Source organism: Engraulis encrasicolus, chromosome 11 (genome assembly GCF_034702125.1).
Source record: "Engraulis encrasicolus isolate BLACKSEA-1 chromosome 11, IST_EnEncr_1.0, whole genome shotgun sequence".
Classification (NCBI taxonomy): domain Eukaryota; kingdom Metazoa; phylum Chordata; class Actinopteri; order Clupeiformes; family Engraulidae; genus Engraulis; species Engraulis encrasicolus.
Genome location: NC_085867.1, coordinates 34,057,477 through 34,073,594, shown reverse-complemented (window position 1 = coordinate 34,073,594; position 16,118 = coordinate 34,057,477). Strand labels below are relative to the sequence as shown.

Here is a 16,118-nt window from a genome sequence, read left to right as displayed (position 1 = left end):
TTAGCTTACTGTCACACTGCCTGCAATGGCCACTTCCAAAGGGCTTTCACTCCATGCAGCAATTGGGGTTATGAAAGACTGACTGAAAAGCCTAGGCTACGTAAAAACTAGAGATGCATCAGATCCTGATTTTTAGGGTCCTACCGGATACCAGATCCACTACTTAAGATCCTGCCGGACCCGGACCCTGTGAAAAGCCCTTTTATCCTGCCGGAACCGGAACCGGATGTTGGATCCGGTGCATCTCTAGTTTTCACATACATATAGTTACCGGCTGGCATTTACCTCTGTAGGGCAAAACCCAAGGGTCCAAAATGGACATGCTGATGCCAGTCAAACTGATTGAAAGATGCTGTGCATCCTGAAATGCCAAATCAGTTTTCCATAATACAGGCAAACATCTAACAGTGGGCTGCAAATAGACTGTATTAAATACATTCTTTCCAGATCCAGGAATGCAAAGACAGAATGTCTCTACTGTATGCATACATATGTATGCACATGCACATGCAGACTTTCTCTCTCTCTCTCTCTCTCTCTCACACACACACACACACACACACACACACACACACACACACACACACACACACACACACACACACACACACACACACACACACACACACACACACACACACACACACACACACACACACACATCTCACACACACACACACATATCTCACACACACACACACACACGCGCGCGCGTGCGCACACACATACGCACGCACATGCACAGTTAATGTTGTCAGAAGTTGTTGCCATCACATGCAGAGTTTCTGAAACTGGCTATGCCCATTACTGTGATTGATCTGGCCACTCCCATCAATCATAACCACACACACACACACACACACACACGCACACACACACACACACACACACACACACACACACACACACACACACACACACACACACACACACACACACACACACACACACACACACACACACACACACACACACACACAGGGTGTCTGCAACCTCATGATTTCCAATGCCAATGGGAGTGGAGCAAAGCCTTATTTGAAACACACAGCAAAGCAGTCAATCATTCATTCAATCAGTCAGTCAGTCTGCCTTGTGGTTGTTCCCCATCTTTGGGTCCGATGCAAACAAGGTTAGGGGCAATGACCATTACCCAGCCACAATCAGTGTTGCCAGATTGGGCAGTTTCCCGATCAACTGGGCTGCTTAGGATGGTCGTCTGCGAGTAAAAATGGCACTTGGGCGTTTTTTGTGTGTGCTATTTTTTTGCCATAGAAATCAGTAGAATTGGACAGGTTTTTGGTGCTTCCAGGTGGGTTTGAGCATTTTTGGGGGGGCTGGAAATAATCAGTCTCATCTGGCAACCCTGGCCACTACTGTATATAGTATTCACCGTCAGGATTGGCTGGCATGGCATGGCAGACCACTTGGGTGCAGCTTTCATGACAATCTTTTTGGTATACCTATAGGTTTCGGGAAAGAATGAAATTAAACAGGAATGCGATGGATAACTTAGTCCCATGCTATCCATAATGTTTTATTGTCAGAAGGTTAATAAGGTTTACCTAAACCTTACAAAAGATACATAAAAATCACGGGTTCTTACAATTTCTGGGAAATGGTGAGGCAACTTTGAGGCAAGCATTTTATTTGTAACACGGTTTGTAATGGAAACACAAACCGGGCAGGTTTAACAGCACCACTTAGCTACATATGACACGGCACAGCCAGGTTGTATGTGGAAAAAAGCGTGTTGTGTACTCATTGACTGGCACAACTTATTTTTTATTGTTAGCTGAGTGAACGCTGTTCTTCAAAAAAGGCACAGTGGCCTTCTCACCATTATGTGACTTCAGGCTGCAGTCATGTACCGTACCTCACAAGAGTATCAGTAACATGCACACATTTTATCTACTTTTTATCTGATTTGATCTTGATTTCATTTGTAGATATCAGAAATGTTATTAACAGACCAGAGAATCCTATCCACAGAACTTTTGGCCCATGGCAAAATAGACATGTGACTTCCACTAAATCTGTAACAGTGATACAGAGCTCTGGCATGGGCTATCTGAGCTAAATCTACATTTAATTCACATTACAAAAATATACTTTTCAGATACCATGCAGATTTACCCCAGAAGGATGACTTGACCCAGTGCCAATCGAGAGAACAAAGCAAGTGTTTAGAATAGCCTTGAGAGAATTTTGGAAGCCTGAGAATATCGGCTGGAACCCTGAGACAATTCAATGGAATCATGAAAACATTCTGCAGAACCCTGGGAGGATTCCGGTCTGTGGCTGTTACCTGGCAGCTCACCAGTCCAGTCGCTACTTGCCTTACTCCCTCCTGTCTCACAGAGCAGTTAATATGAATCAAATACAATCATGCCTCAATTAAATATTCATATACAGACAAAATATGATGTGCTACATACATCAACTCCAGGCATGATCCATAAACCATATGTATATCGTCTATGCACTGTACTATATTCAGTATAAAGAAAGCAATATGTAAGATAGCTTCATAACAATGACGAGAACTGGATCTCTCTCTCTCTCTCTCTCTCTTTCTCTCTCTCTCTCTCTCTCTCTCTCTCTCTCTCTCTCTCTCTCTCTCTCTCTCTCCTGTATGCTGCCAGACATCCCTCCTCTGCATCTTAGTACTTACGGTAACTTTATCATGTTTAACATGTTTTATGCATAAGGCTGTGCTCAAAATTAAAAGTTCAATATTCAATCTCCATTGTGATAAAATAAAAATGCCTCCCTGTAACAAACAAAAAAGTACATTCACATTGACAGATTCACAAATTCTCAAGATAAATTTTGCAACATAGAATGGCATAGTTCCTGGGCTTCTTTCTTTCTTTCTTTCTTTCTTTCTTTCTTTCTTTCTTTCTTTCTTTCTTTCTTTCTTTCTTTCTTTCTTTCTTTCTGTCTTTCATTTTGTATAACATTTTGCTCAGGCGTGCCTAGATGTTGGCCTTGGCTCTCGACCCAATCCAGAAGCCTGAGCAGAAGCAGAAACAGAAACAGAAACAGCATCCCCTCCCCTCTCCTCCCCTCCCCTGCACTACTCCGCTCAGATGGCATTCAGATCATGCCTGACATGTCTCCGTGATATTAAGCCGTTGACCTGCAGCCCAGGGTTATTTGCCTTCTGATTCTCACTGCACGTCTCCTCTCCTGCAGCCTTGCTTAGCTATTACCATGGCCAGGGAAGCAGGCAGGTAAAGTGAACAAAGGGGTCAGTCGTCCCATGCCGTCATAGCATTGGGCTTTCCATTTCATTGTATGTAGTGGGTGAAAAGGCCCTTCTTATGACTTTGTCCCGGGCCCGGCAAAAGCTGTCAGCGGCCCTGACTACTGCCCCTTGTTTATGAGCTCGCTGCCCTATACCTTCTAGCGAACGGCGCCATCCGCTGCTAACACTGCAACAACAGCCGACGGACACACATAACTCTCGTCTCCCTTTGTGCTGGTCTGTCAACTTAAGCTGGGCTTACACTGTGCGATTTTTGCCCCGATTTTGCCCCGATTTGGCACTCGCACGACTTTTTGAGAATCGGGCCGATTTCTTGCTCAATCGCAGGTCAATCGTGAGTCTCGCATCGTGCAGTGTACATGGGGTAACGACAAGCGATTTTGCCTCACGATTGTGCAATCGCAGGGTCGCAAGAAAATCAAAACGGTTTGAAATTCTGGTCGTGGCTCGTGCGTAAATCGCACAGTTAAAGCAGTGCTACAACCCGATTTGACACTTCACATGCACAAATCAATAGGGCCGTGCGATTCGCTGTTGAGCGCGACCTCATCTCCACCTCAGGTGCACATGTTCCCTCCTCTGCAGACCGGGGAAACATGCCTGTCGCGTCGTACGGTGGAAACATTTCGCTCGCATCCGACTGTCGGCTTGTGTAGTGTGAGGACGTGAGTCGTGAGCTGTGAACTTTTAAACAGTGAAATTCCATCGTGCAGTGTGAGCAGAAGCTTAAGACCCACGAGTGAAAATATCGCACAGTGTATGCCCGGCTTTAAATGTGTCGGACAGACTGGCCGGTGGTGTTACAGGCCGAGGCTCGTTTTTGTTCAGCAACATTAAAGAAGAACATACTGTACAGGGATTTTGTTGTCGTAGGTCATTTTATATCTTTATTGAGTTGGTATAAGATGTGGAATGTTAAATGTAAGGTAAAATAATGTTCATAAAATGAAAGTAGCCAAAGGAAAAGCTGTTTATTGTTTTGAGAGATTCCATTCAGGTTTATAACTGAATATAATTATTATATATATTCATAAATATACAGTATATGCAGTAAGTGTGATTCTTAGGTATCCACCAATCAAAGGTGCAAGTCATCGACCAATCTTCACCAAAATAAGAACCACAACATAAAAAATAATAAAGTGTTCGAATTGTTCACAATATGTCATGGGATGTTTATAACAATGACTCTTAGTGCGCAAACTCACCAAAAGACACAAAAACTACAAAGAGTTGCTGAACTGTCTACATAGCAAGAGTGACACAGGCAGAAAAAGCGACAGAGAATAACCATTAAAAGCAGAATGCAAGCATTCTGACATTACAATTGGTATCGGCGGCTGTCACCAATCCACAAAGTTGAACTGCAAACTGTCACTCAAGTCACTCAAATCGCAGCGTATCGCCCAAATTGCTTTCTTCTCTCCATTCGCAAGCTCCTTCATATTAAATCAATTACTTATGTCGCCGTTGTCGCTCTAGTTACTTTTGTTGCGTTTGTGCCATTATGGCCCTCATATCAGTCTTTACAGTAGGCCTAAATGTTACAGTATAGGTGGAAAGAATGGAACATTTACACATATACTCACAGCATTAATCAGTCCCATCACCATCAGCATACAGATTCATTTATACATCAATTGCATTTGTACTTCTGTTCATACCTTCCAACCTTCAACGTCTTTATCTATTTGTTCGTCTTTGACAGTGGCACACTTTTGGACGTAAATTAAGCGCCTCGATTGTGCATGTCAAATTACATGCAAAGTAAACAGTTTGACTGTTTGAAACAACTCCACACCTATATGTGTGTAACCGTCACGTAGGCCTTTAGAAGAAGGGCCTTCAGCGGCTAACATGTATCAACAGGGTGCTTACTGGTCTCCCATGAAATAACTCTGAGAATTATGCTGCTCAAGCATTCCATGTCAGGGGTTTAATGTTGAATAAGAAGTTTGGGATTGACGTTTCAATTTTTTTTCTGTACTGTTTCAGGTTTTTTTTCGGTTCGGTTTCGTTTTTTTTCCTCCCTGATTCAAATTATAACTCCGGTGTAAGAGAGGGGCAGTGTGGGGCCAAGCTAAACACAGCGAGCTGACAGGGAGAGAACATTAGCTAAACTTCCAGCTCCATTTCCTTCATGTTCTCATAAAGATCTCATCTAGCTGTAACCCTTGCTCCTTCTACACACACATGCTCCCTCTACGCACGCACGCAGGCACGCACGCACACACGCACACACACAGAGCTACCCCTTGCATGCCCCAGCAGACCACCCCGAGACCATTCTATACGAATGGACGCTAGCACGGCAGGGAGAGAGAGAGAGAGAGAGAGAGAGAGAGAGAGAGAAAGAAAGAGGAAGACAAACAAGAGTGGCATTGCCAAGGCTAGAAGTTCTGTGGTTAAGAGAGGGGGGGTCCCACTCCGTCCCGTCCAGACCGAGGTTTTCACTGTTGTTTTTGTTTTGTCCAACCCCCATTGCCAGGAAGCACATTTTGGGGACTATAAATTACGCCATAAGTTTTGAATAGGCCGGTTTTAAAGAGGACGATTTTCGGGGGTTCGTTTTATGATTTTGAGAAGGTGGGCCATGGGAGAGAAAGAGAGAGAGAGAGAGAGAGAGAGAGAGAGAGAGAGAATTTTGCACCACTCGACATCTGGATGAAAGACAGACTATTATATACGACTTTTGAATTGGCACTGTTTGACTTAGGCAGGCGTAATTTATGACCGGGCTGCATTGGTGGTGCCTTTTAACAGGCAGCAAGTGGCCAAGCGTAATGGGATCCCCTTGGCACCAGTCCATCCGCACAAGCAAAAAATAAATAAAATGAAGTAGAAATAAATAAAAAAATAAATCAAGGAATTAAAAACGAAAAATGAAATGAATAAAAATATGAATAAAAAATCCATTGCCCATAATGGGATGCTATTGGTACTATTCCAACTGCACAAGAAAAATAAGAATATATGGCCTACATATATGCATACATAATTCAATAATCAATCAATCAATCAATCAACTTATCAATCCTTTGGCCATAACGGGATCCCGTCTGACACGATTCCAACTGCACGAGCAATTAATAGATAATTACATGAAAATAAATTATATTTTTTTCATTTTTTCGATAACAATAATAACAACAACATCATCATCAATAACAACAACAACAACAATAATAATAATCAAAGTAATAATAATAATAATAGTAACTAGAAGCACTCAGAGAACGCAGACCTCCGCCAAGGAAGCTGCTTGATACATTTAACTATGTTACGCCCTAAGTCTTTCTGCCTTCTTTTTGTGGAGTCCCTGCAATTCAATTTCTGGTCACTAGGAGCATCTAGATATATAGACCAGCAATGGTGAAGAATATTTTAAAAAGTCCTGCTTCTGGTTCGTCACTTATTCCTTGGGTCATTACTAACAACTCCACAAAGTTTCGTCCAAATCCGTTGATTGGTTTTTGAGTTATGCTGCTTACAAACAAACAAACAGACAAACACGACCAAAGACATTACCTCCTTGGCGGAGGTAATAATAATAATAATAATAATAATAATAATAATAATAATAATAATAATACGTTAAATTGAAAAAAGAATAAGTCCCTTAACCGGCTTCATAAGCATATCCAGTCGGTGGGTAAATATTGCATTTACAGGAGACTGCTGATGGTGAATATGGACACTGGTTTGTGAGATTCCAGCCACCGATAACCAAGCTTACAGTAGATAAAAAAATAATATTAACAGTAAATAAATTATATAAAATGTGAACCCAATTGCTTGGCAGCTCCTCTTGGATGTGTTCGATTAGACCACAAGTGTTACTCAATGAGTGGGATCTGGAAGGATGGAGCAGCCCTAATCTTCTTTAAGGACACAGGCGACGCAAGTAATACTGGATAACCTTGGCCAGACTGAGACACCTTGGGGAATGCAACTGTTTTTATTTTATTTTATTTTATTCTCTCTCTCTCTCTCTCTCTCTCTCTCTCTCTCTCTCTCTCTCTCTCTCTCTCTCCTCTCATTCTAACTCTCTGTCTTTGAATGACTTTGTGAGTATGTTGTGAGGTTTTTTTCTGTGTGTGTGTGTGTGTGTGTGTGTGTGCGTGTGTGCGTGTGTGTGTGTGTGTGTGCGTGTGTGCGTGAGTGTAGGGTATATGCATGATTCATATGCATGAAAAAAGCCCTCCTGTCTGGCAGGATGCAGCAGGCTCGGCTCTGTGGAGGTTTCCGGCTTGGCTAACACAGATGAGCTGTGTTGAAAGTTTACTCACTGATTACAGGGACCAAAGACAGTGCCAGCGACTATTTTATTTATTTAGTCACAGGGCCGCTGACAGCTTTGCCTGGGCCTAGGATGAAGAAATCTGAAATGACCCACCCACCCCCCATACAATGCAATGATGATCCAATGTGCCCCCCACCCCCACCCCCTCCCTTCTCAATGAGCCCTGGACAAAGTAATCTGAACAGGTCCGCCCAGTAATGAGGAGACAATTTTGGGGCCCCACTTCTCCCAATTCGCCCAGGACAACTGTTGTCTTCCCTGTTTAGTCGCTCGGCTTCTTCGCTCAGTGATTCTACTTCAGCGATGCCTGATAACCTGCGTTAGGAACCTGCGTTAGGAGAAGATAGCATTCCAGCTGTGTATTACTTATGGCTCTTCCAGGAGCATCACTGCCTCAAACTCAGCTGCAGCTTTGGATTGGGCCTCGCTTGAGATGTCATCGAAGAACAAAACATGTTTCAGCTCTCCACTCAGTACACTCTCACTCTCAATATGTTTCTAACAGAGTACAAATTGATACCTTTAGTAAGGGACATTTAGTAATTAGTACTTTTACAGTCAAAAGGGAACACATTTAATTGTGCATGCTGAGAGGTGCATGTAGGCCTAAGTACCCATTGGGAAGGTACAATCTAGTTCTTTAAGGTAAAAATATCACAATTGTTCCATGAAAGGCACTTATGTGTTCCCATGTATCTTTCAGGTACACAATCGGTAGGGCTCAAATAAGTATCTTTTAGGGTACTTCCTATTGTACCAAAGAGACGAAGGGCCAGTCAAATTCTATCAGACCCACCCACCACAAGGATTGATTGGCGGTTGCACCAATAAACATATTTGAAATTGTGCTTTTCTCTTTTTTTCTATTTAATGAGGACATTTTTGCAACTTCAAAGGTACAACGGCATTGTCGCCGGGGCAGTACCTCTAAAGAGGACAGATCTGTAAAAAAAATCTTTAAAAGGATCTGTTGGATTAACTTACCTGTAAGTTGTGGAAAGTATTTCCAGCCAATTAAATCATGTATGTTTAACATCAAACTAATTTTTGGATTTAATACGATTACCTTTCATTTATTAACTTAACTTGGTTGGGTTGATCTAAGGTTTGGCTGTGCACACATCATCACAACAAAAGATGATGAAGTGGTGAATGATTGAAACATTTTGGGTGCATCCCAATATGTGACCTTGCCTCCTCCACTTGCCTCCTCCACTTGCTTCTCGTCATGATGACATCACTGACAACAGCATTATATTTCAACATCTTGCAAAAGCTCAATTGTAAAGTCTTTTTCTCATTTGCAATTGGGATGGTGAATGAAAAACAGTCCCTCAAAAGTTGTTGTGGCGAGGCTGACAGCTGGGAAACTTCATCGTTTTCTCTACGGAGGAGGGGCCAGGAGGCGGGACGAGGAGACAAGCACAAGTGGAGGAGGCAAGGACGCATATTGGGATGCACCCTTTGAGTACTTGTGAAGCAGCACCATCACAACCATTCTGTCAATCAGTGCCTGGCCTCACCTGATTACTAAGGGCTCATGATTCATTAACTGTTTGTACCTGCCAAATACCTGTTCACTCTGGTGACATGGTATGCTTGAGCCTGTATATAAACCTGGACTGTTACAGTGCTTTAGTTGCTTGCCTGCTCGCTGGCTGCCTGACTAGTGTGGCGCTTGCTTGCTTGCTTGCTTGCTTGCTTGCTTGCTTGCTTGCTTGCTTGCTTGCTTGCTTGCTTGCTTGCTTGCTTGCTTGCTTGCTTGCTTGCTTGCTTGCTTGCTTGCTTGCTTGCTTGTGTGAGCCAGCTTATAGCCATTTTTGCTTATGGCATTTGATTGCTGGCTAGTTACATGTTGTGCCTTGCTTTGTGAGCTAGCCTGTAACAATACTTCTTAGCTTGCTTGCTCCATTGTGCACTTGATGTATATGAGGTTCATTAAAATCCTCATTATGGAGGACTTCGGATGTTAAATCCCCTCTAAAATGAGTTCATACAAGCCCAGCTGACATTCTCTCTTTCATTGTGGTATAGTACTGTTCAGAGTAAATTATATAATTTAGACCCCGTGCATGGTAACTCTAAACAGCACCTCAGGAGAGCAGTATGGCAGAGTGGTGCAATGCTAAGGGTGTTTCAGTCATGGTGCAGGATGGGAGGTGGCGCAGTAACATGATCAGGGTACCTGGAGGATGGAATGGGGGCAGGACAATTACTTACTCCTCAAACCAATTCCAACTTGAATTTTGTCTGTTGTCTAACTTAAGTAAAATGAACTTTCCATAACTTTATTAGGTTAATCCAACAAGTCCATTTTTTAATATACCACTGGACTGACGGGTCATTTGTAGCCTGGTAGGCACATAGTTGTAACTAAAAGGTACAAACTGAAGAAGTACTTATTTGTAACCATCCATAAGGTGCAATGATGTCCCCATTGAGGGTACTGCCCCAGCGACAAGCTTTTTTACCTTTTTTGTGTGCATATTCCATACCTTTATTTCTGAGCATGTAGTTGTGACTAAAAGGTACAAACTGAAAGAGGTACTTATTTGTAACCATCCATAAGGTGCAATGATGTCCTCCTTGAGGGTACTGCCACAGCGACGGAGCTTTGTACCTTTTTTTGCATATTCCGTACCTTTTATTTCTGAAAGTGTAGGCAGGCAGGCACTCAAGGCCGCTGACAGCTTTTGCTGGGCCCAAGACAAAAGTAATCTGAAAGAGCCCCCTACCCAATACATACAATGCAAGGGGGGGCCCATTTCTGCCCCCCCTATCTCCCTAGGCCCTGGACAACATACAAGACAACAGGGGGCACACAAAGGGGTCACCTGTCCCGGGCCCAGGGACAGAGAGGCCCCAGAATTGGGTCACCATTACATTGTATGTATTGGGAAGGGGGCCTTTCAGAAGACATTGTCCTGGGCCTGGCCAAATCTGTCGGCAGCCTACTTGTCTGTGCTGTGCATGTGTGTGCACTGTGTTTTTTAAAGGGACACTGTGTAGGAAATGGTCAAAAAAGGTACTGCAACTATGCTGCTCATTGAAACTGGGCTGCCTATTGCCAAATTTGATCTTTACATGACAATTTATTAAGTAATAAACAAATGTTTTCTAGTTTGGTCCAAGTAGAGTCATTTTTGCAGCTAAAAATGGCTTTTTTTGGAAATTCAAAATGACGGACCATTATCCCCCTTTTCATGTATGAAAAGTGACATTTTTCCAGTCATAATGAATACTTAGAATTTGATGGCGGTGGTAAGTATTCATGAAAAAGGGAGCATTAGTGAATGGGCAGCATGGATTCTGGAAATAAACCTCTAAAAATCTCACACAGTGTCCCTTTAAGGCTTTTTATGTTAGACGTATCTCGGGTAAGATAAATGCTGTGATGAAATGTGAAAAGTGTAAAGACACTAAAAGAGGCTCTAGAAATGCTTTATTTCTGTATTGCTAAAATCAGAAGTTTTGACTGTCCTGCAATCAAATACCCGAGGTTGCTCAAACAAAAACGACATTTCTCACAAACAAACTTTGTCTGTGAGAGTGTAACATGCATGTTATTATGTTATCTCTACACATTTTAGAGAGTGTAAGCAGTGGTCAACTACTAAAAGAGGTCCATGGAAGTATTCCTGTCTCAGTTTAGTGTTACTGCAGCACACAAAGCCCCTGGTAGCAGACTACCCCGAGATGGCCCCAGAAATGCTTGGCTCGGTCCAGGGGAGCTGCAGACGGCCAAATACAGACCTCTGTACGTGTGTGTGTGTGTGTGTGTGTGTGTGTGTGTGTGTGTGTGTGTGTGTGTGTGTGTGTGTGTGTGTGTGTGTGTGTGTGTGTGTGTGTGTGTGTGTGTGTGTGTGTGCGTGTGTGCGCGCGCACGAGTGTGTGTGTGCGAGCGAGTGTGTGTGTGCGCGTGAGGGAGACTTTGTTTGTGTGTGTGTGTGTGTGTGTGTGTGTGTGTACGTGCCTGCACGTGTGTGTGTGCTTGCGTGTGTGTGTGTGTGTGAGCGTGTGCGCTGTCTGTATCTGCTCTGCGTGTGAGTCTGTGTATTATATTCTCTCTGGGACTAAAGCACAGCCATCTCACTGGACCAGTCAAACTAGATGTGTTCTGCTGACTGTGAATACACATTTTTCTTCTCTTAGGTTACATAACCTCTTAACATGAATACGATCATTCCTGTGTGCACCCCCCATGCAGCCCCCAAGTATTTCTGGCACTCGCTGTACAGCACAGAAACCAAAGGCAGAAAACAAAATGAATTCTGAAGGGTTTTTTTCCGTGTAGTAATGTGAGATTCGCCATCATTGTTTGGAGAGGTTACTGCAACTGCTTGCTTGGGATTGGAAATGTTTTTTGGCAGAGGAGATGGGTCGTCCACTTGTGGCTGAGATATAATTGTGCTGCGTTTTACCTTATCGTTCAACTAAAATAAAGCTTGTGGGATAGAGCTGACCCCTTGAGCCACAGCAACAGGACTTTTAAAGCATTTGAGAATCCATCTTGCATCCCTACAGACCTTACTGGGCTATTGCAGAATCTGAAAAGCTGTGTTCATTCAGTGTACCGTACTGTATTCTGTAAAAATAGAATTTCCTGACATTTTTTTTGCCACTGGAGGAACCTCTAAAAGTTCCCTGAAGAACCTAAACATTCTCTGAGGAACCTGTGTACCAAATAGATTCCTTACTCCTGGTTCACTTGAGGGTTCCACAGAGAACTCAGGAACCCCAAAGTTCTTTGAGGAACCTTTTCTTTGCCGCATAAATCAAAGATCTTTTAGGGTTTCACCATGGCGGATCTTTGAAGAACATTTTCTTTACAGTGTAGATGCAGGGCCCAAAAACAAAGCAGCTTGCTCTCGAATGGAGTGAGCTATAAAACAAATGGTGATTTTTTTTTTTTGCTCACTATGCAGAACACAAAGCTGTCTAGTGTATGAGTTGTTTATTGACAACAGAACCCTTGGCCATTTAAAAGTCCTCAAAGAGACACAAGTTGCTAGAATCTGGGCTTCAAATTCTTCGATTTCCCTGTACCATCAACTCTGCTGCCCTTCATTTCCCGTCCATTGTATTCATCATTCACATGTATTGTATTTCTTAAACCAATGCATTTTTAATTGCTGTTTGTATTTTTTTTCACTTGTTACGTAACTTTTACTTCCCATGTTGCATTTTTATTAATATCGTGAATATGAATTTAATCCCAATGGCATGCGTCTTGTGCTTCACTAACTTCATGTACTATAGGCTTCTTTATGTCTGTGTGTTCATGTCTGTGTTCCCGTTGTCGGAAGGTCCACGGAGCAGCTGAGGCACCTGTGCTGGTCGCTGCTGCGTGTCTTTTATATAGGCTTACTGTATGTTCATGTTTGTGTTCATGTCTGTGTCTCTTTGCAGGACCTGATCCGTCGTATGGAGCGACGTGTGTGTGTCCGTATCTGTGTGTATCTTTGTGCCTGTGTGTATCCATGTCTATGTGTGTGTCTGTGTGTGTGTGAGTGTGTGTACTTGACTATGTGTGCCTCTGCATCAATATCTGTGTGTGTTTGTGTGTGTGTTTGTGCGTGTGTGTGTGTGTGTGTGTGTGTGTGTGTGTGTGTGTGTTTGTGTGTGTGTTTGTGCGTGTGTGAGTGTGTGTGTGTGTATAGTAAACTACGTACTGTATGCTCATGCTGGTTTTTATTTCCGTGTCTCTTCTCTCTAGGAAAGCGCACCTGATCCTGCGTCGTACGGAGCGCCTGAGCCACCTGTGCCGGTCGCTGCTGCGTAGCGGCTACATCCAGAGCCGCTCGGACACGCTGCCCTACGTGCTGTGCCGCAGCGAGGAAGCCCGGCCCGCCGGCTCCACGTGGCACGCCTCCCTGCACGAGACGCGCCTCTCCTGCGCCGAGAGGCTGCTCGCCGTGCAGCGCAACATCTACGGCAAATCCAAGCTGCGGTGAGACGCGGACAGGAAGAGGCAGGCCGAGGGAGAGAGAGAGAGGTAGAGACGGAAGGAGAGAGAAAAAAAAAGAGAGAGAGAGAGACAGAGAGACAAGATGCAAGAAAGGGGAAAGCAAATGGGGGGAGGGGGAGAGAAAGACAAAGACACAAAGAACAAAGGAGAGAAGGGGGAGGCGAAGGGGAGAGAGAGAGAGAGACAAGAACAGGGAGAAATGTCCCCCAAACGAACAAGAGCAACCTGGGAGAGAAAAGGAGCTGCAATTGGAAAGAATCTACGCCTGAGTTGGATGAAGTCCACATCTAAACCATGCCTCAGACAGAACTGAGGAAGATTATAGCTGGATCAAGCATTCATCATCTCCAGCGAATGGCTAACGTTTTCACCCGCAGACCAGGCCTCCATCAGCACCGGCCACCTATGCCTCTCTATCTGGACTCATTGCCAGTTGTCCTTCATCGATCTCAAGGGTGAACTCTCTTTCAGTCACCTTCCTTCTCCAGGTCAAGTTCTGTGTTACTCTCAAGGATGCGATCTGTCTCTCTCAAGGTCGTGATCTCTGTCTCTCTCAAGGTTATGCTCTGCCTCTCGCTGTCTCTGTCCATCTAGACTCTCTTTGCCTGCTCTATCCTTTGAATTCTTGTTTTTCTACCAGAGGAACTCAAGAGCGACTCTAGAGAGAATTTTATAAACACAAAGGAACATTTAGTTTATCTCAGCTTTTTTTTGAGTTTCCGAAAGCCGAGCGGCAAAGTAGCTGGAAACTGCTTTGGGCATTGTAAAGATGAAATTATAAGATTATATTTTATTTTCTGTCAGGATGATGGCAGCCTTTCTGCAGACGTAACATTCAGACATTTGTTCTCTTCCCCTAGAGGAAAATAAATAATGAACTTTAAAAAAAAAAAAAAACAAGAGAATGAATGTAAACCTCCAGCTGACTCTCAGCGCTTTTAAACTACGTAAGCATACCCAGGAAAACAGACTCCATTTTTAAAGCGATACCACACCATTGCCGTAAATAAGCTCATTCCCCACCTTACCTTGAGGTAAATAGTTCAGTTATACCTTTCTCCTGTTCAGGGCTCTGTTATCTGAGTCTATTGATGTTCAAGTTCAAAGCATTTAACTCTATGCTAGCTTGGAGATGAAATTCGCATTACCACACTCTGATAATGGCTTGAAGCCCAGGAGAAATGTCAAAATCAAACAATTAATTCAAGGAAAGGTGTAAAACGTGCTTATTTCCAGAAATGGTGGAGTATCGCTTTAACATAATAAGGACTCATACTTTTACTCAGCATAACTAAAGATCCGGTAGGTGAGTCTGCTTCATGTCATTTGCCTCATATTACCGCGTGGCTGCTCAAGGGCAAGGGTGAGCATTAGTGGCTGATGAACATTTTTTCATTGACTGTGATGACCGATTCAATGGGTCTTATTCGGCCTTTAAACTTGTTACATACACTGCATACAGCTGTATACAGTCAGTGGCACCAGTGGGATAATCGATGAACATGGTTGAATGACGAACCTTGTTTATTGAACCTAGAGGGAATTAAACCTAATGGAGTGTAGGAGACCAACAACATTTGTTCAAATCAAACGTTTCGGCCCACAAAGTTCACAAAGTATAAAACCAGTGACTTAGTTGATTCCACTGAGAGCTGATCTACATGTGCTGAATGCTTATCATCAGCTGATTCAAGTGATTGCATAGAAGCACACGACAAGCACGTCTGGGTGAACTTACTATAACCGGCTATGTTATATCCCCCAATGTTTTGACTTCTGATGAGACCTGTCCAGAAGAACCATTTGTGAAGGTGTTCCACACAAACAGAGTGCTCTTCAATCAGTCATTCTATTGGCTACACTGCTCTCCACAGATTTTCTACTCAAGAACCACTTGGTCTGAGCAACATGGGAACATTGTTTTTGGAGAGACTCTTTTTCCAGCTCTTTGTACTGTACTGTATGTAAGTATTGCCCTATCGCCTAGCTGTACAGACTCTTTATCGAGGTTCGCTGTGCCTCTGCTGGAAACTGAGATGTCCGTTTGCAAACTTCAGTTCAAAGAAAAAAAAGCCATTTCGTTGGAGTTTCCTTTCCACCGTCTTTCGTATTCTGCCGGAGGAGACAAGAACTACACTGCAGTGCTGCTTTATGCTTACGTACATGACATAATGTGCTTTTTTGGTAGCTGGAAGACTTTGGCCATGAGTGGATGAGGATGAGCGTGAACTATACATGTATGTGTAAACTATTTCATACTCTGGGCGTGGATTCTTCTTTTGACAGAATCAACCAAAAGGTCTATTTATCTGAAAGGCCAAAAAAACCTTATTTTAATGCATTATTTTTATTTTTCAAAATAGTTTTATTTCAATAACTGTTGTTTCATGCCATGAATTGTGATAGTAAATTATAATTATGTATATAAACAAATGTAAATATCATGTGTGATTAGGTGGCTCTGGTTTCTTTGGCAAACTTATGAAATATTAAATATGTATATAAAATATACAAAAATATGTCTCCCTTTTCTCCGTTTGTTTCTTCATGATGTGTAGTCATGATGAGTCTGATACTGA

General features: G+C 43.1%; 1 protein-coding gene across 1 annotated transcript in view; it reads left to right on the top strand.

Moving 5' to 3' along the window:
• Positions 1–14,436, top strand: part of LOC134458283 (astrotactin-2-like) — a 498,215-nt gene extending 483,779 nt beyond the window's left edge. Inside the window, exon 21 of the mRNA XM_063210506.1 lies at positions 13,288–14,436. Coding sequence (XP_063066576.1) covers positions 13,288–13,525 — 238 coding nt within the window. The 3' untranslated portion in view covers positions 13,526–14,436. The remainder of the gene's footprint in view (positions 1–13,287) is intronic.
• The last annotated feature ends 1,682 nt before the right edge of the window (positions 14,437–16,118 follow it).